This window comes from Eleginops maclovinus, chromosome 6 (genome assembly GCF_036324505.1).
Source record: "Eleginops maclovinus isolate JMC-PN-2008 ecotype Puerto Natales chromosome 6, JC_Emac_rtc_rv5, whole genome shotgun sequence".
NCBI classification, from domain to species: domain Eukaryota; kingdom Metazoa; phylum Chordata; class Actinopteri; order Perciformes; family Eleginopidae; genus Eleginops; species Eleginops maclovinus.
In genome coordinates, this window is record NC_086354.1 from 21,184,500 (window position 1) to 21,204,956 (window position 20,457).

Genomic DNA, 20,457 nt, shown 5'->3' on the forward strand with positions numbered 1-20,457 from the left:
GACTTTCTTTGAGGTCATTCTGTGAGGGGAAGGTTCAAAAAGTCAAACTGGAGGAAATATAAAGGATTATAACACAGCAGCTAGCAGGCACATATTCCCATTTTATAAAACTGTTTAAAACCTTTTTGGAACATATTTGTGGAAACTTTAACTAGAACATTGCAGCCTGCAATTCTTCGAGTTACAACAACTGCTGACCCTGTAATCACAACATGTAATCGGCTTGAACAGCTACCTTTGCACTGTATTTGGAACCTGATGCAAACCAAAGACGTTATGTACCATGATTGAACATTTCCTTTTACAATAGTCAACATTTAGGAGTGCACACATCATCCTTAGGTTGTTTACAGGATGATTATTGTATGAAGGGAACAAACTTATAATAACTGATCTGTATGAACTGTACGATTATGACTCAGGTTTTCCTTGCGGACCCTATGCAGCCAGAACTTTAATAAAAAGGACCGAAGATCTCATGTAAACTTCACACTCAAGAAGGAAAACAGATTTAAAAAAAAGAGAATGGCACAAAGGGAAATCTGAGCACGGATTTGATACACTTTCAATAAAACCCAGAGCCTCATTCAACATCCTTTTTATCAGCCTGCCTTCTGCTGTAACCCACACGGGACAAGAGGGACTCAGAGAAGTGCCATTCATCCCCAAAACTCTGAAGAACTGGGACACTCACTGCATTCCCCACAGCTGTTACGACACCTCGACACACACACAAATGACTGTGTTTCTGCGTGTGTGTGCATTAATTAATTTGAGGTCTTTTTTGTGTGCTTTGTGCTAGCGTGTACCCACATGAACCCGTCACAAAAAACATGCTCCTCTGGCCCCTTGTTTTGCCAAATGTAGTTGAGACGTGATGTAGAGCTCACCCTGAACTGTTATGACGGAGGACAACAGCCACAGCCTTTCCCAGCTCGAGTTCAGTTCTTCACGGATGAACTCACTCCAATTAAACACAAGCTAACAAAGAGGACGGAGCTTTTCTGCAGGCCTCGCTCAACACGTGAACTAAGTATCAGAGCGGCAGTCACACAGCTCTCTCTGGTCTCTCTGCTTTAAGCCGTGCATCATGCACACAAACAGAGATGAAAGTAAGGGAGTACTTTGTGTTCTACTTGAGAACAACGTGCATTTCAGAAGGACTCTTAGTCCACTCGGGTTAGTGTGTGTGTGACAAATACAGTCACTACTACTGCTTGTTTGCCCCTGAAAACTTTATAGATATAGCTTCATTTAAATATTAAGAAAGAGATCAAATGCTTCGATTTAAACAACGAAATATAAAATTAGGAAAAGTTCAAAACTATACATTAAAAGGTTTGAAGCAGAATTTAGACTTTTCTTCTTTTCTACCACATTATTTACTTCATGACCTCTCACATTTATGTTATGAACCTCAAGTGCATATTTGGGATTTCTGTACAGCAATTAATTTTTTGATATAAATAAAGTATATTCCAACATTGAAAAATCTGAAATCACCACATTTTGGGTTCAGTTTTCAGGAGTTTTCCAATTTAAAAAAGTGTTTACACGTTGCTGAGGTAGAAAATGTGGTGCATAGATAAAAGCAAAATGTGACAAAGCACAAAGGAAACCGACTTTGCTAAATAATCAGGACGACTATGGGATTAAAACATCACTAATTCTTCTGCTCCACTGAACACATGAAAAACAGTGTCAGATTAGAACATCAGATTAGTGTGGAGCGATTAGAAGACTGCAGAGATCAATTAAGCCACGAAACACTCGTAAATCCCATAAACCAGCACTTTTTCTTCAATCATTTGAAACATAGGAAGAAAAGATTATCAATTCAGCCATCCATCATCACTTCATCTATTCATCCACAAGCATTAATTGCAGAAATAATGAAACAGAAATCTACTGTTCGTTCATAAACAAGTAAAAACCAGCAGAAAGTTTGCGTTTTACTCGTGCCACATGTGTATGTCTTCTTTTTCTCACTGTTTATGCAACAAGTTGGCTGGATCTAATTGAGACCATATGGTGAGGAAAGAGTATAACTACAAGTGTGCCGTGATGTCAGCAGCAGTTTCCAGTAGCCTAATGAAGACATAAATGGGCTTTTGAGTCTGCCTATCTTTACTTATTTATGTACCTAATAGTCATGAGAATAACAAGCAAACTGGCGTCATTTCATTTACAGCCCATTAACTTGGTGTCCCATTTCTTTCAATCACTCTGTGACTTGTAGCACATAATTACATGTTCTAAGTTTGGCAATATAATATAATACTACAGTGTGTAATCTAGTGTGAAATGATTTCGTGGCTCATGACAAAAAACAGGATGGAAGTTTGTAAAAGGACATTTTTTTTTACTGAAAATTGTTCTTCCCGTGGGTGAGGGGTGATTGGCAGGAAATCAAATGAATACAAAAAGTCCTAACTGCGGCAAAATAGAAATAAGAAAGCATGAAGTCTGACAACACCAAACAAAGACTGTTTACTAAAAATATATATTATTAGTATTAGCAAAAAAGATTTCATAATGTACTATTTATATCTGACATTTTGTGGTCAAAACTAAACATGAATTGCTAACTTACTTCAAGTCACTTATCAAGGGAAAGAGTTGAGTGTCATTCAAGGTTTTCAGCCTTTTAAAGAAAACAATACATACTTGTGTTTTGAGAGTAGTTTCAGCACAAGTTATCCGAAGATGTACATTCAACTCAATTTTCTGACATTTTATAGAGGAATTCAGACATTACAGTTAATCATTAATAAAGATAGTTAGTTGTAGCCCTAACGAACACATGTTTTGTGTCACATATCACCATCAGTTCTTAGTGTGTTGTTAATCTAAACATCTGTAAATTACTGACATTCCTGAATAAATGTGAAATGAAAAGGGTGACACAAAGAAGAGGACAGTGGGAGCCACTGAGGAACTTTTTGTCAACTTTCTCCTCATCTTTTCAGGCCACAGTGGAGGTTTGTAAACTCCTCACTCATCATGTGAACACCTGAACGTGTCATGTTGTGAACACAGCTGGCTGCATGGCCTGCATCTACCTGCTTTGAATCAACAGCAATGACCCAAAGACATGGACAAAAATGCAAAAAAATGACAAACACAAACCCTATGGCCCAGCTATCCTTCATATGCAAAAATCACGAATTCAAAAATGCCCCCACCCCAAAAAAACAGGCGACCACCAGCCAGAAAGCAGTAGAGATTACATTACCTCCACGCAGCATCACCACCGTAAGGTCACATTAACACAACATCTGCCTAAACGCACACCAACGTCACGACATCCACATCAGGAGCTGGTTTTACGCTTTGTTCCTTAATTTCCCTTTTTTGGGGGGGTGTAAATATGAGCGAAAGCCCCTCTTACCTTCCATATCCAGGCCATTCTTATTTCTACGCAGACAATGGTGGACCGCTTGTTTTCGTCTCCCCCGAAACGCCGTTCCCCTCTTCCGTCTCCACACGCATGTATTCAGGCATGCATCAGGAGAGCAGATGTGGTTCAGTTAAGTGCGGGCATCGGCTCCATAAATATTGGTGTGTGTACCGTTATTCGCCTCCTCTGTCGGGTTTTTTCCCCCCATGGAGCTGGCTGGGACCTGGAGCGATGCTGCGCTGCTACTGGTCGGTGCAGACGCAGAGCCCCGCCCACGCATGCGTCACGTGACCGCTGCTGGTTTCCTGATTTCTGTTTCTACATGGAAACATGATTGTATATTAATCATTTCCTGTGACTGTTTTTTAATGTTCAAGACAGCATATCACAGTTATAGTTTATACTTATTTTTTCTCCGAAGTTTTACACGTATAAACGTAATTTGCTTTAGTAAATCCTCACTTTGATTCAATAAATGAAACTATATATTAAGATAATAACTTCAGAAAATAATGATTAAAACTGTAAAACTGCTCTCCTAATATAATGTTACTTTCTATATATTTATGTAGACCACTGGTGTTTTTTCTTTACTTTATTTTTTATTAATTTTTCATTTTATGTTCATCCCATCATTTGTGTACTTGAATTTAAAAAATGGCTAGAAGTTTGTAGATGTATAATTTGCCTTTACTTCAAGAAAAACAGATTTTATAGGTTTAATACAATATATAAAATGTATAGTTATTTTTCCCAAAGTAAATCCTCACTTCCAATCAGTAAACAAAGATGTTTATTAAGACAATATAAATTAAAATGGTGAGGCTGCTCTCCTAACATAATGTGTTTACTTCCTGTGTATTAATGCTAACCCCTGGTATGTTCTGTTCCTCCACTTTTTCATTTTATGTTTACCCCATCATTTGTATATTTGAATTGGTCACTTATTTAAATAAAATCTACATCTTCTACATGACAAGATGTTTGGAGATACATTATTTTTTCTGTCACTTAACCTTTCTACTGGAAAGTGTGTTTTTTTAAAAGGAAATCAACACAATAGACAAAAATACAAAAAGTATTTCATTGTAAAATTAGTTTTGCAAAGCTGTAAAGAAATGTAAAAAGTAAATCCTCACTCAAAATGTGTTTTCAATGCAGGGGGGAAACTGTGGAATTGAATATATGCTAATACAAGAAAGGCTCAAACCTGGCTCATGAGAGGGATGTTCAAAATTGCTCCCGATGGCAAATAGTGAATGTGTGTGTGAGTGTTAGTCTCCCAGGTGGACCTTTGTATGGCAGCCCCTGCGTCTGTATGAATGTGTGTGAATGGCTGAATGCTGAGTTTGAGGGGTTGAAAATATATTAAAAGCCCTATATAAATACAGTGACAGTCCTTTACCATATAACGCAAGATGTAAAGATATAAATGCCGTCCCCCGTGTCTGAGTTCTTATGTTAATTAGCTGAGTAATGCTAGGTGAGTTAGCTTCTCCAATATCTTCATCACTCGACAACTCACACCAAAACCTGTAGTTTATAAATATCACTAAAGGTAAGAGAGTGAATATGTATCTTAGATTTGGGGTGAACTGTTCCTTTAACTCAGTCATAATGACGTTCCAGCAGCCAGCCGTGATTGTGCCTCTACATGAGGCTATCCTTTTTCAGGGTCACAGGAGGACTAGAGGCCTCCTCAGGGGTCAAGTTCCTGTCCGTCACACAGAGGGGAAAAACACTCACTGCAGACGATTCAGAGAATCCAATCCTCCCTTTCCACATCTTCTTTAAACTGTGATAGGACACCGGAGCACGGACAGGAAACAGGAGCCGGCGTGGTGAGAACGTGTAAACACCGCACAGGAAGAGCCAGCAGAAAGGTTCTGATTATGTTCTGCAGGAGTAGAGGTCCTGTATCATATCCGAGAAGTTTATGAACCTTTCAGTGATTTGCCTTTTAGTTTCTGAGTTTGTGAAATTGTATTTTGCCATTGCATTAAATGTTTTTGTAAATGTTCACATGGTTAATTTAGTTTGATTTAAGATTGCAGGAACAGGAGAAAGGAAACATTTTATTTATTGAAGAACTTTAATCAAGTAAAATACGTTGTACTTTTTAACGGCACTGTATTTAATTAATAGCTTTGATCACTTTGCAGGTTCAGATAATTAAACAAAATAAACATAAAACAATAATGTATTAATAAAACATGTTGATGTATTAAGCCAACCAGAAGTACTAAATGTAACTGAGATTAGCCCACTATTTTTAAACTACAACATTAGTGATGCTTAAACATAAATGATTATATCTAAATTATTTAATATACATTTTTCTGATTGTGTACGAGTATGTTACTCTAACTTTTGGTGCTTTAAGTTAATGTATATGCTCCATAAGTATTAGCATGGATATTCTTTGTAAACCTGTGTGACAAACTTTGAAATTATGACCTGAAAAGCCTCTCAACTAAACCAAGACCTCCAGTATAATATAAACGAAGCTTTGTACGCTAAAATAACTTAGTTTACTCATCATTTTGTCCAATATTGAATCTTATTTGTGGTGTTTTCAACTAAATGCCATCATACTGAAGATGGGGCTAATTAACTAACCTCTCCTGTGAAGTTGAGAATGTTTGCTTGTTGATTTGTTGTCTCGTTGCGGTTTACAGTTAACTAAAGAAATGAGAAACTTTGTTTAGGAAAATGATTAGACTGGAAGACAGTTAGTACGAAATCTGCAGTCCAAATAGGATGAATGCAGAGGAGAGGTATGTGTACAGATGTTTCCGTTACTGATAAAGAAACCAATGACACAAAAACAATGCTTAGCCACACAAACTACCTCAAAATATATCTCCATTTGTTCTGCTTCGATAGGCTGTACTTGAGAGCGCTTTTTAGTTTATTTTTACAGCTTCTGTTGAAATTACCAGAAAGTGTGATGCAAACATCCAGTATTCAGAGGCTGCCTGTGTGTTTGCCTGCCTGTACGGGAGGCAGTAATTGAGTTACAGTCTGCCTTCCTGCAAGATGACATGACACCTTGAGTCAACAGAAAAAGAAAAAAAACCCTAGATTGGTTTCTTTCATTTGCAAACAAGACTGACATTTTTGAAAATTTCTCACACCGAATATATTTGATGTGCACCCCGTGTAATTACCGGAACACAAACAAACATGAATCCAGCAGATGTACAAACACTTGAGCGGAAAGAGGAACATGAACTCAAACCCTGTGAGCTCTGCAGGTAACCATAGGCTGCTGCAACACATCACTATTTCTGACTCACTGTCGGCACATTGATTAAACCTCTGTTATTTTTTCTGAATCTCACCAGGTGTGAAGCAGGTCCTCTAACTAAATCAATATCTCCATCTGGGTTATCACCAAATCTCCCTCCCGACCGCTCCTCTCTTAAAGCCTTTCAAACAGAGCATGAAAAAGGTAATCCCCAGACTCTGAGAGCGCCACATCAAGGATTAAATTCTCAGGAGTGCGCACCCTGCTCAAAAAGAGAGAGTCAAGGTCATCTGCATCTGAAATTACCTCAGGCTGAGTCAAAGACTGCGGATGATAACCCATCACCTTTAAGGGTGTGATAAGGAGCTATCAGGCTCAGGGAAGATGAGGATGTTACACAAGGCGTTCAAGATTACAATTTTATTTTTTAAGCATCATAAGTGCACATATTGAAGTTCACTTCCAACTCCCACCTCTCAACAATGCTGTATCCCTGTTTCAAATGAGATACTAATTATCATACGAACAGGAAATGGGGCAACTACGTGTGCCGATGCCTGGCAACCTGTTAATCTCTGCGAGTGTCACTAACAATTAGATCTAAACATAACTTGCTGCTTTGACTATCTCTTCAAATTCCTCTGTAGAACATTAGGAGAGGATAGTGTCCATTAACACAAAACTGAACAAACGTTGTTATGATGCATACTGACTTTTTTTCAGGTTTGCCCGCATGATCACATGACATTTGCAACACTAAATGGAATAGGTGCGTAGAATGTTTTTGGTACACACGAAGGGGTTCTACAGCCACTCAAGTTTGGCATGGTAGCATTACTTTTGTCAACAGACAATAAATAAATGACAGTGGTGTCTGATGGGAATACTATTGATTTTGCGGCGCACAAAGGTAAACATTTGCCTAAATTCTGAGAATGTCAAAAAAAGTCTGAACAATTTATACAGAAGGGTACACAAATGTGTTTTTCAAAATAAGGCGGTCACAACATCAGATTTGCACCACAATATGATCATGAACTAAAGCATTCATGATCATATTTTAGCAATATTTGTGTTTTAAGTCCTTATACACAATTTATTTTAATAAATGATGGAATTATACTGTTGGTATATGACTGGAAAACCTAGGCACATTGCTGAGTTGCGTCTCAAACTAGTCTTCAGGTTACCAGCTTTCAGAGGATGTACACCACTTCTATATGAAGTATAATGTTCATCCACCCCTAAACATCCCCTAATCCCTCCGTGCCTTCCCCTCTTAAAAAAAATGGAGATGGTGATTTCAATGCGTCTGAAGTATATTGAAGATTCACTTCCAAAAAAAAGTGTGAAAGCTTGAAACAGAGCCAGGTATTCATAACTTTAATTAGAGAAAAGGCCATCGGGTTCACCTCATTCAGGGATTATTTCTCACAAGTGAAGAATAAAAACAAATAACATTAGACCCGAGACGTGTCAGTACAGGTCTGTGCTTTGTCTCAGAGCTTTTGTCTAAAAATACTTGACACCCTGCTGTGCAGCGGGGCTCTGATTTCAGCTTCAGAGCACCTGGGTCCATTTGCCTGATGAGAATGGTGATCGTTGGTCTCGTTCCCAGGCTTTAGTCCAGTGAGCTCAGTAAGAGGATGCCTCAGAGGATGATGCCTGAAACCCTCCTCCTGTGCTGACAGACGCACACAAGCACGGCAGAGGTTCCCAGCTGATGGAGACAAGTCGCTCTTCACAGTCTGTCAGTCTGGAGGAGACCGGTCTGGAGTCCAACACCAGGAAAAGAAAAACGTTGCTTTCCTGGAAATTCTTGATGAATAAAGTATTGTAAATGGAGGCCGGCTTTAACAACAACAAACTATATAAAAACAACAGTTAATAAGCTGTCACGCAACTTGACCATGATAATCCAAGTCTATCTTTTGTATGCTAACTATTTCACAGACACATGCTTCTCGCTAAAACCTCACCATTTAAAACCTTTTTGCATAAACAGGCTAACTCTTGTGCAGGCCAGCTTCTCCTCTGTATGAGGACTGTGTGTTGAAGTGTTTTAGGATAATAAGGCATGCACTTTATTCATGTTCTGGTTAATACATTTAAATACATCTTTTATTTTTAAAGCTTCTTTACTGCAAACTTGCAGCCTTTGTGTAAGTTCAATGAATAAAATGTGCTTTAGTTAAATTGCGTGGAACAGGCGGGACCGTCTACAAAACCTTTCACATCTACTTATGTAAATCTGCAAGATGTAAATAAACAACTATCTGCAGAGATCATAATGAATAAGGGTATGTATTACTCCTGTGTCCCCCACTTTTTGATACGCTTTTCTGAAACTATTAACATGTGGTAATCTCCTGGTTGCTTCCTATAAGTTCGCTGAGGCTTGAATAATAACTCATGCTTCACTTTCACACGGAGCACTCCGGCCCTCCCTTCTCTACAGTGGATGTACTCTCACATCAGATTGCCTGCAGCCACAGGGTAAGCCGCTGTCCCGTGTTCCTCCTCTGCTTCCAAGAAGGCTTACCACCATGAATCATCTCCACTCAAGTGTCACAGATTTGTCTCTACTGCCACCGAAAAGAACTGAAATCCTATATACTTGTACACTACACATTAATGTCAACGTGTGTAATGGTTCGTTTTTAAACACAAGCTTCATTTATTGATATTGTTAGTTTGTTTTGATGCTTAAAAGGTCATTTTTTTATGTGTTCTGACAGTATCTACTACATGTCACCATGACTATGCACTGTGCTTTACTGCCTCCTAGTGATTATAACAATGTGTTAATGCAGGAAAAAGAAGCGTCACATCATCAGATATCATTGTTTAGTCCACGTAATCAGGTTGAAGTCCTGGTCAATGGAAACTGTAGTTTGCCAAAAAGTAAATTATCAATTCACTGGAAAATAAACGTTTGCAAACAAATGTCCAGTTTAGTCCATGGCAGAGTTGAGCTATAAATCAGACTTCCCCAGAGCTGGGCCAATAAGTTTAATATGTCAGTCTATCTCGGTGATAAGAACCCCACTCTGGGTGAACAATGCAACACAAATCTCATTCGGGGCCGTTTTAAAAAGCATTTCATTTCCCATCAAACTTGAGTCATCCTTACACATTCAACAGTACAGCGGTTTAATTAAACATGTATTAAGTGATTGTCTGCGGTGCCTGTGGTTCAGCAGCATTTGGCTGCAGCCCCTGTGGCCTGGACTAATCCTCAGTATTTTGTGCGGAGAGATAAGAGGGAGACAGAGAGGAGAAGGACGGAAAGTGGGTTGTGGATTTTCCTGCCAAACGAACAAGACATAGTGAAAAGCTGTGATCCATCCATCTGCTTCTCCCTCCATGTATTCTGAAATCTCTGCCTCTATCTCGCAGTCAAACCTTTCTTTACCCATCTCTCCCACCTTCAGTGTCCTCTTCATCTCTCTCTTCCTCACTAATGAGAGCCGATGGGGTTTCCCAGTAGCCGAACAACCAGCCTGTTTGTCTCTGCCCAGACACCAGGGGGGCACAGATTACTGCTCCCCTGTGGCCTGAACAGAGACAAGTAAATCTAAAACTCACAGAGCTGCCAGCTTATTCTTCATAGTGTTTGCAGTTTGCAATGCACTGAGAATATCACATGATGAAATATGCATTCAGCAGGACCAGAAGCAGGGCATGGACCCCTCCCTGGAATCTGATGGAGACCCTAAATGATGCCTCCTCTTGCCAGAGGCACAAGATGGTTGTGCTTGTTAATAGCTGGGATGGATTACTGAATAGCCCTGGGTGCAGGACCAGGGTCTCTGTATGATGTTAACATTTTTAGTTGGTAAATAAACTATATAGAGACAAGCAGAACAAAAAGACATGCACAATGATACAGAACATTGCAAATAACCTATGAAGAGACACAAAACAAACCACAAGGATGCAGACCCAGGGAGTGTGTCACTGGAATGGCAATCCAACAACTAGAATAAATCGACCACAAACAAGAATAGGATGTTGATAAAGAGATGCAAAACAAGACAAAAAACAACCACACAGTAAGGCAAAATAACTACGGAGATGTTCAAAAACATTAAAGAGTCACAAAATCTTCATGAGATGTAAACAAACGCATAGAGATTCCTTTTTGTAATGTGTAAGGGTAAAATGAATCAATGTTAACTTGATAGAAACAAGAGAGAAGACTAAATAAAAAACGTGAAAATCGACCACAGAAGAGTAGACCCAGGGGATGAGGTCTATGAAATGACTGTTTGACATTTTAGTTTGAAAGTCAAACTACAAAGACATTCACATAAACTACAAAAATACCCACCCTATCAACCACATCCTCACCCATATTTAAAGTTTATAAAACCACCCCTGAGCAGGAATCCAGACCAGAATATTAAAACTGTGCTTTTCACTATGAAGCTGTAATTAGTGCATGGAGATAAAAATGTTCCTCATAGTTCCTATTATCACTTCATCATTAGTCTGAGTTTGTGTTCATTATTTATTAAACAAAAGCCATTGTTAGTAATGGCTGCAGCAGGTAAAGTGTCATCTTTCTTATCCGGCTGTTCATTGCAGGGGAAGAGGTGATCTTTCACACAAGGAAGATCTTTACGCTCTATCATTACGATCTGACGCTGCCATGAGACATCATTCCTCATACAGAGGGTAAGGTGCCAGCATTGTAACTACAGCCTCAATATGATTGTGAAGTAGGATGTAACATGCATGAGGACATGTTTCAAGTGACCAAAGTATAGGTTACAGGTAACTCACAGTTCCCATAGAGCTTTACCCTCCACATCTCAAGAAAATGAAACCTGTGATTATATATTTGCTTGCAATCACATCTCAAATAACCCATAATCTGGCCAATTAGGCACCAGGAGTCTTCCCAATTGTACGTTAGTTTGCATCAGCATTTAAATGCATCTCGAACATTGTGTTATGCTATAAGGGTCATGCAGTCAGATTGCTATCCCTTTAAGAGAGAGAGAGCGGTGTGGCGCGTGCATGTGTGGGTGGGCATGGTAGAGGAAGGGGTGAGCGAGCGTGGGTTGGTTGTGTTGGAGAAGATAAAAGGAAGCAGCAGGAAAAGTATGTCCACGAAGTGTTTTTCCTGTAAGTTAACAACCTGAATAAATGCCACGGCCTCCCAAGAAAAGCTAGCCTCCCTGCCTTATTTTGCAAAGTGGGTTATTGAACCTTGACCCTGGAAGACTACAGAGAGTCTTCCCCTGTTCTCCTCGACTACAGTTTGGGACAGTGACAGGAAAGTTCAACAATTGACTACAAATGTTGAATGGTAATACTGCCATCTAGTGGCTCCCAATCAAACCAGCCACAGATGTTCACATGTATAACACACAGAGTGGCATTTAATGTGGAAACAAATGGTGGGGGAACTTTAGACAGATGTAAAACCAAAAAAAGTAAACGCTTTTAATGAGTAAAAACATCACAGATCCAAGCCATCCAGACTGAGCTCTTACCTGCTCTCCACAGCTTGCTGGTAAACTACTTCGGTGTCAGCTTGTTAACGTTGACAAAACTCCATCTTGATGTCCTCTTTTTGCATGTTTGTTTATCCTCTCACAATAATGCCTGATATCCTAAAAGTATTTTTTTGATAGCTAACCTAAAACGGGAAGCTAACAGAAGCGTGTTCTTTCACAAGCTAGCCGCCGTTAACGCTAGCCACTTGTCATAGAGAACCGCTGAACGCTAAATCTACTTTAAGTTTGGTTACGATACTCCGCAGATACTTTACTTACATTTTCTCTACGTTTCTTCATGAACACGACGTTTCACTGTGTGCTGTAGAAGATAACCCACATCGTTCACGCGCTGACAGCAGTTACTCAAATAAATACTAACGGCTGTCTAACTATGAGCCAATCACGACAACGCTACTTAGCCAGCAGCCAATTACATTGCAGCGAGCAACAGCCAATCAGCTCTGAGCATGGTTATTGTTGTTTTCCCACACTGGGAGCACTTGACACTGACAGCGTGGAAGCCAGTTAAACCCCCATTTTAAAACTATAATCAGTCACATTTCATGATAATGATTCTTTTTATTTTATGCCAGAAAACTGAATTATAAAAAATAAATCCTTTAAAACAATTCAGACTAGGATTTGTTGGCTGGAAGGTGCCACATCGAGTAGAAATGTGTTAACTATTAGTTACATTTCCACATAACTGTATAGTTAGTCAAACATTTAAAACGACTTTGGATTGACTGATTTATAAAGGAAGGGATAGATCATTTGCACAAAAGTCATTTTCTTTTCCGAGTTCTTGGAAGTCAAGGTGCATAGTAATTCACAAACTGTTTTGCTGTTTTCATTTTTAATTTAGTTGTATTTCTTTGTCAAATATGTGAATCAAATGTTCAAAGAATGTGAATCCAATTCGTCCTTCATCCCAGTGAGTAAAATCTAGTGACTAAAATGAACCCGGGTTAGATAATTACCCAACTTGCCAAATACACTGAGACGTGAATATTAAAAATATCCCTATTCTCATTTAGTACACAAACAAACTGAATCAGAGTTGAGGGAGATATTCTACATTTATTGCCAACCAAATTAACAAATAAGTTACATGAATATACACACAGACAGTTGTGCAACAGTAAGCAGCTTTTTGGATTAGAGTTGCCCCCACAACACAGAGATGAGAAGTTTACCTTAAAGTTTAGACTTTTTTTAATCATACTATTCCTCTATAATTGTGCAACAATTCCTATGATCACAATACAGGGATTTGTTTGAGTAATGACACAGCATTATCTTGGCATAACAATGTCAATATGAACAGTAATCAGTTTGTCATTTAAATTGGGGACACACTAATAGGTTCAATGAGTGATTTAGTGACTCTGTGTAACAATGTCACCACTGAACAGTTATCTAACAACAGATAAAAGAAAGACAACACGAGTGCAGCAATATGACATTGACAATCAGTGGTTCCGAAAACGGGGAAAAAGAGTTTTGAACAAGAACACGTAAGAAGAAGCTTCGAAATCATCAACATTTAAGACTGACATTTTATTTAATGTTTAACAAAGATGGGGCAATTATTAACTCTCTGCCCACGGCTGCATAAAAACACTGGGTTAAATAGTGTAGCTAAGATTGTGGATAAGACGTTAAATGTGCTTAGCAAGAGACAAAGAAGTGTCCATGTGTTTTACCTCTGGGTGTCACCACTAAAGATTACCACTTCATTGAATCTATGCAAAAAAACTATTCCTGTTTGAACTGTAGACGGTGGTACGATTGCCCGAGTTTAAACAGGACGAGGATACCTTGCTCTCACTTTTCAAATGTGGTATTTTATTTGACACAGCAGGTGCATGACATGGGCAGATCCAGTCAAGTGACTATGACTATCTATTGTTCCACAGATAATGCACATAAGATAGCAGAGTTAATCAGTGCCTCCGTCTCTGGCCAATGAGATGTTTGAGAATCTTCCAGTTCGCCAACAGTCACATTTGTTTCCTCAGACATCCCGAGTAAGTCAAAAAGCTAAGGAATGTTTTCTACTGGTTTCTAGAGTGTAGCATTGATGCTTGCACTTTCCAAAATCTCTTTTTTAAACCACTCTCTTGCAGTAAAACCGACAAAAGTGACTTGATAACACAACACATTGTGAGGGTGTAAAGGCAGACGTTTTGCCCTTAGTGAAACCTGCAGCTAAATGTGTCTGTGGTCTTCAGTTAACACTAGATGTGTGGCGGCCCTCACACTCTCTGGAGGTGTTCAGCAGGGCAGCTGTGTGTGAGTGTGAGTGTGTGTGTGTGTGTGTGTGTGTGTGTGTGTGTGTGTGTGTGTGTGTGTGTGTGTGTGTGTGTGTGTGTGTGTGGTGATGTTGACAGAGGGCTAGCTGAGGATGTCGGGCTGCAGGCGGACCCTCTGCAGGACGTCCTCAGGCATGCACAGAACCGGATTCACTGGCTTTATCTGCTCGTCTCCGAGAAGGGAGAGACCTGCGATTCCAAACAGAGTGTGGAAAGGATCCACCTGCAGAGAAGAAGGGAGTATGAGACTTCAAGTTTAAGAGGAATTTAATGAGATAAAAGGAGTTGCAAAACTTTATTTAGCCCGGCTATGTATTAAGAATGGTTGATGGACATTATTTACGTCATCTTATTTAGATTTTAACAATGGTAACAATCTTTTCATTCTATTTTTATTATTATTTGGTTGGTTTTTTTAGTCTCTTCTCCAGTAGTTTTTCCTTTTATGAATATTATGATAGCTTTTAGATCTTTTTCAATATGCTCATACACTTCTGGGTAGATGCTTATCAGGATTGCATAGGTTGTCTCTGTGCCTGAACTGTGCAAAAAGAAGAGTCGGATTTTAACTTATCTAAAACCCTCCAGTACTTAAGTTCATGGACATAAAACTCAAGATGTATTTACCTCGTACCTTTTTACAGGTTGAGAATATATGTGGGATACAGACACATAGAAGGGGATCATGAATGTGCAGACAGAGTTAGACAAGATGAGTAAGCGGACAAGATTTGAGGAAAAGACAGGTTTAAAACATTTCCTCTTTCCATCGCAGAATGCAGGAGTTATTCACCATGTCTCCCGGTCTGTCAGCGAAGCCTCCGGTCTCCTCGTCCTGACAGGCCAGAATAAACGATCGCAGCTTGGCCTTGTCGATCCAGTGGATCCTACCAATGATTTTCAGAGACGCTAAAACCCACCACGAGTAGCACACATCCGGAAGCTGAATGACACAAAGAAAACCAGAGCTGCGTCAGTACTGTAAGTGCATGGTAATTCAATCCATTATGTTTTTGGTATAAACAAATGAAGATATATTATTGTATTTTACAAATTAACGGAATTACTTTTGCTAGTAGATAGGTTGCACTTCAACCTGGAGCAGCCGAAGGAAAAAGTAGAAATGTATGGGATTGCAGGGGCATGCTCCAGCGAGCAGAAACTTTGGCTGGATAAACCCAAACTTGGTGGTCAATTTGCTGCCGTCTGTGCTTTTCAAAGTTTCCCAATCTAATGAAGACATAAGATCTCATGTCTGTGCAATCAATCAAAGTGGGGGCAGGACTGAGAAAGAGATTTTTGCTGGCCTTGTTTCAAAGTTAACGCTTGTAATTATACAATGAACACATATAGCAAATTGAAAACTGTTGAGCTAAATTGTTTTATTAGAATTAGCAATATTAAGTATATAATAATGGCAGCCAGTTGATGTAAATCTCTGTCAAACTCTTCCAGTGTGAAGAGACATTTGTCCTGACTCACAATTAATCAAAATCATTTCCAGATAGAGAAGAAATAAGAACAGGAGGAGCAGAACTCCTTCAGTAATCACTCTGCTGATTGTGTTAATGTTAAACAATGACAAGAAGCCCCTTGATTTCCCCGTACATAATCTAGAGAGCACAAACCTTCTCCGGGCGTCCGTTCAGGCCTCCAGACGGCAGCTGCCTCTCGCAGAGCCACCAGCCCAGCAGGTCAGCGTTTACCTGGTGCAGCTGGCCGGTGAGCGACAGGAAGCCAGCGCAGCAGTAAATCTGACGGACAGCAGGGAAGTGGGATTACATACGAGAAGAACTTTAACACATGTCACTGCTGAAGAGGGGTTTGAATGTAATGCCATCCAACTCTAGTGAGGACATTTCACCCTGTTAGTGTGAGGGATTGACAGTCTCCTCGTTCTGAGTCAGCCTTTCCAAAAGACCAGCCCACAGCCTGTCTTTAAAAGACTCGCTGCTGCCTGGTGCATGAACTTCAGTTCAGCTGTTGAACTGTATGATAAAGTGGAAGCTAGTTTCTCAGACAGTGTCTTCTAATGGTTAGTTTTATATGATCCAACAAAGGAAACTCTGTTGATTTTACCTGTGGCTGTGTTTTCCCAACCCTACAACAGATGTCAAGTTGATTCATGTAAAACTACATTAGATAAACACGTCAAATGTTGAACACTTTGACACCTGTTATCTTCAAGTTTAAACTCTAGATGTTGCTGCATGTGTTTAAAAATAAATGAAAGTGAAACTCCCACAGCGATGGTTTTGCATTACAGGTGTACATAAGTGGACTCACCTGACCAGCATGAGACTCTGAACCCGGTCTGCAGCCAAAACCCCCGTCAAAGTTCATACAGGACAGGATGAACTCTACAGCTTTGTCAACATTTATTTTGTCCATCTTGCCCTTAGAGGGAGGAGAGGACAGAGAGTCATCTTCAGATTAGAAAGTGTTACACTGTTGAGTCAAGACAAAAACTCTACATGATATACGTACCAGTAATGCAAGTGTCGCAACAGCACAGAAGGAAAATCTGGTGTCTATTTCTCCTGTAAAACAAACGTGGTATTTAATATTATATTTCAAACAAAATAAATGAGAATCCTTTCCCTGTTTTACTAGAATTTCCGCTTCAAGCACAATATGACTAGACTTGTTTGAATTGTACTGGGGCTGAAACTATCCATTATTTTCATTATCAATTATCAATTGGTGTAAGAAATGTCAGAAAATACCCCAAAATATTAATCCCAGTTCCTCAAAGTTCAAGTTGACGACTGTAAAAGTCTCTCTTGTCAGTCCAAAACCAAATTATGTTCAGTTAAATATCACAATAAAGCATTCTTGCATAAAGAAGCTACTTAAACACTTGTTTTTGTTTAATAGCGAGTGTTCATTTATCTGTTGTTAGACTAATGGTTACAGCTCTTATTTTTACATATAGTGTATTCTTCTTTTTCATTTGAGGAGCAAATCTTTCTTGAGACATTAATCAGAGTAAGTCCGGCTCACCCCATTTGTCTCCTGCAAATGATCCATCTTCCTGCTGCAGCCCTTTGATGTACTCCACCACTTTGTCCACATCGAGAGCATCCACACTGTCGTACAAGCACAGGATCTGAGTAAAGAAGTAAAACATTTCATTAACCGAAAGAACACGGGCATTTTACAAACCTGCAGCCAACACATACATTGAAGTTTTGCTGGGAGTTAAATACAAATATCACTGTAATCATAATGATCCTACCACCAAAATATGTCGGATGAATAAAATCTATGCTCTTTCTTGTTTGTTGGCGACATTTCCCACTTTTCTCATCGAAAAAGTTGATGAAAAAACAAGAATAGGTGAGGCAAATTTTTATGTTGGCTGTCTGAGGAGTCACCTGGACGGCGCTGAGGGTGTAGAGCAGATGGGGGTCGTGTCCGATGCTGGCGCTGAGGCCTCCACACTCGTGCTGACAGGCTTTGATGAAGTCTATGATCTCCTGTCGATTCATCCGGGGCAGCTCCGCCATCAGGTCCATCACCGTCAAACCCCAGTAGATGCCGCTCATCCGCAGGTACTCTGACAGTGTGTACTCCTGGACAAACACAAACAGGAAAGATACACTGAGTCATAAAACCCAGAAATGAGTCAGCTCAAAATCTTTGGGACTTTTAACAGGTTTTTGGTTAGATTTCTGGTCTGTGGCAAACACCATCTTAGGAAATGTTAAATGTTTTTTTCAGAATTCCTGTTCCCTGGGTCCAAGTTTAGCCTTGTTTTTAGCATTTGTCGCTTTATTTAAAAACGTTGGAAGAAAAAGCTAAGGCAAATTTTCACAGATCAAGCAATACAATTGGGAAAAGTTGAGAAGTGAGATGGAAGTTTTGAAGGCAGTTATTAAAGTAATATGTTCAGCCACTTTGGAAATAGCAATGCCCAAAGGAAAGAAACTTGTGCCTCAAAACTGATGTGGAGTAAATTCATATTATGTAGATGAATGAGTGAATATGACAGGAAAGGAGTTATTGACATGCTGTGGTATATCTGCAAATGTGATGGTGTATGTTTCAAAGAGTAGATCAGGAGTATATCAGTTTGCTTTTAGCTGTAGGTGTGTGATTTCAACTTATTCAACAAGAAAAACATACATTGAACATTTAACAAAGGACAAAAAGCATTGCTGAAACCGTGAATACCTCTTAAAAGTGTGTCATATAAAATAAAATAAAAACTTGGGGAACATAGGACACTAGGAACCTAAAGATACACTCCTAAAAAAACATAAATAAATCCTACAAAAATGTCCTTTTACTCACATAGTCATCCTTTTTGGAGCCGTAGGCAGCGATGTAGTCTGCATGTTTGTCCAGCAGCAGAGAGCTGGGAGCGTCAGGCTTAATGATGACATCTTTCACTTGGGTACCCTGACATTGAACACATCACCACAATACTTTTCAGAATCAGGTGTATTGCCAGGTACGTTTACACTAACACAGAATTAGCTTTGATGTATGGTGGTGCAAATATAAACAAAGAAAATATACAGAATAACCTACAATGCTAACAAAACAAGGGACAATTAATACATGACAAACTACAGTGTAGCATATATGTTAAACATGGCACAATTTATAAATGACCTTCTTTCAGTTACATACAAAAACAAACCTACCTGCGTATCAAACCTGATAATGACTTATATTATGTAGTGAAATGAGTGAAAATAAAAATAGTAAAGCAGTTGTTTTGGTTCATTAAGCTACATGCTAACTCCGATGCTAACCACTTTAATTAACATAGCTGTTTAAAACGGTTAGCAATCAATGTAACGCTAAAGTTGGACATATTAGAGATAGATTGAAATGTTAATGCAGTTCGGCTAGGATGTTATATAAAAATAAGCTGACTTAACTATAACATTTACAACATGATGATAACCAGTTACCATTCTGGAGATGTTCGCATGATCAGGCTTCTTTTCTTCTTCGTTTTTTTTTTGGTGGCTGTCAAACTAGCTCAGATGCGCACTACCGCCACCAACTGGGGACACATGAGTATGCAGGAAAAACCATTTGGATGCTTTTAGAATCAGATTGAACAAGAAAAATCCCCTTTTCGTCTCACAAATGTACAATGGTGTTACAAGAGTGGATACTATACATTATACATTACATATGGTGGTGTTACTGCACATCAGTGGTGTTACAGTCTGTATTGTGTGGTGGTCACACAACATTTACTCAAGTATTTTTTTGGATGTGTGTTCTTTACTTGAGTGCTTTCCTTTTATGCTACTTTATACTTCCACTACATTATATTTTAGAAGTAATGAGTCCCAAAACCCAGAAATTACTTAGCATTTGATTCCCCTTTCGGTTGCTAAGTCTCAAGTTGTCTGTGTTTCACTCGCATTACTGTTCCTGTTTGACAGCTTTATATTGACTCATCTGAAATCGTTTTCATTTTATTTTTATGCTTTAAAAAAGACCACTTGGAAGTGAAACCTGACATGGTAAAAAAAAAAAAACCTGGAGAAGTATTCCGTAGCAATCTATGATAAATACTTCATTTAGAAACGTGTATGCTGTTAAATGATAGTTTGCCTATTTTAACACAAATTCTTAGAGATTTGATCATCTGAAATGAAAGGGAGCCTCATTCATCATTATCTACCGGTCCGCAAAAGCTCTCTGTCAAAAGATATGGTGCATCTAACTAAACAAATGTGTGTTAAAACAAAGCAAACACATTTAAATGACCTTAAATAAGAGCTTAAATTTCAGGAAAACATTAGTTTCAAATACTAGAAATATATATATTCTTACTAAAAACTCAACTTCATTTCTTATGTTTATTTTTTAAGATTTATTTATAAATTTGTCATTGCTGGTGTTAACGATAGGGCAACTCTGCCGCTCCAATTTAGTAGGTAATATATCTACGGCCAAAAATCGAGTCTTCGCTTCGTTTTTATTTATTTATTTAGTTTTTAACTATGGAGG

At 38.9% G+C, this 20,457-nt stretch overlaps 2 protein-coding genes and 1 long non-coding RNA gene across 3 annotated transcripts in view; all 3 read right to left on the minus strand.

Moving 5' to 3' along the window:
• The window catches only part of st6galnac3 (ST6 (alpha-N-acetyl-neuraminyl-2,3-beta-galactosyl-1,3)-N-acetylgalactosaminide alpha-2,6-sialyltransferase 3), a 62,469-nt gene extending 58,848 nt beyond the window's left edge, over positions 1 to 3,621 (minus strand). Inside the window, exon 1 of the mRNA XM_063886572.1 lies at positions 3,392 to 3,621. Coding sequence (XP_063742642.1) covers positions 3,392 to 3,409 — 18 coding nt within the window. The 5' untranslated portion in view covers positions 3,410 to 3,621. The remainder of the gene's footprint in view (positions 1 to 3,391) is intronic.
• Positions 3,622 to 8,017: 4,396 nt separating this feature from the next.
• LOC134866321 (uncharacterized) lies at positions 8,018 to 12,584 on the minus strand. Its single transcript, XR_010166034.1, has 2 exons — positions 12,155 to 12,584; positions 8,018 to 8,421 (listed from the first exon to the last, which is right to left on the minus strand). It is a non-coding gene; the product is annotated as an uncharacterized LOC134866321 (long non-coding RNA).
• Positions 12,585 to 13,220: 636 nt separating this feature from the next.
• rabggtb (Rab geranylgeranyltransferase subunit beta) lies at positions 13,221 to 19,511 on the minus strand. The gene is made up of 9 exons (XM_063886756.1): positions 19,401 to 19,511; positions 18,772 to 18,879; positions 17,853 to 18,050; positions 17,479 to 17,584; positions 16,963 to 17,015; positions 16,762 to 16,872; positions 16,104 to 16,229; positions 15,269 to 15,418; positions 13,221 to 14,698 (listed from the first exon to the last, which is right to left on the minus strand). Exons 1-9 carry the CDS (start codon positions 19,401 to 19,403, stop codon positions 14,558 to 14,560), a joined length of 996 nt encoding a protein of 331 aa, XP_063742826.1. The 5' UTR covers positions 19,404 to 19,511; the 3' UTR covers positions 13,221 to 14,557.
• Positions 19,512 to 20,457: the final 946 nt, after the last annotated feature.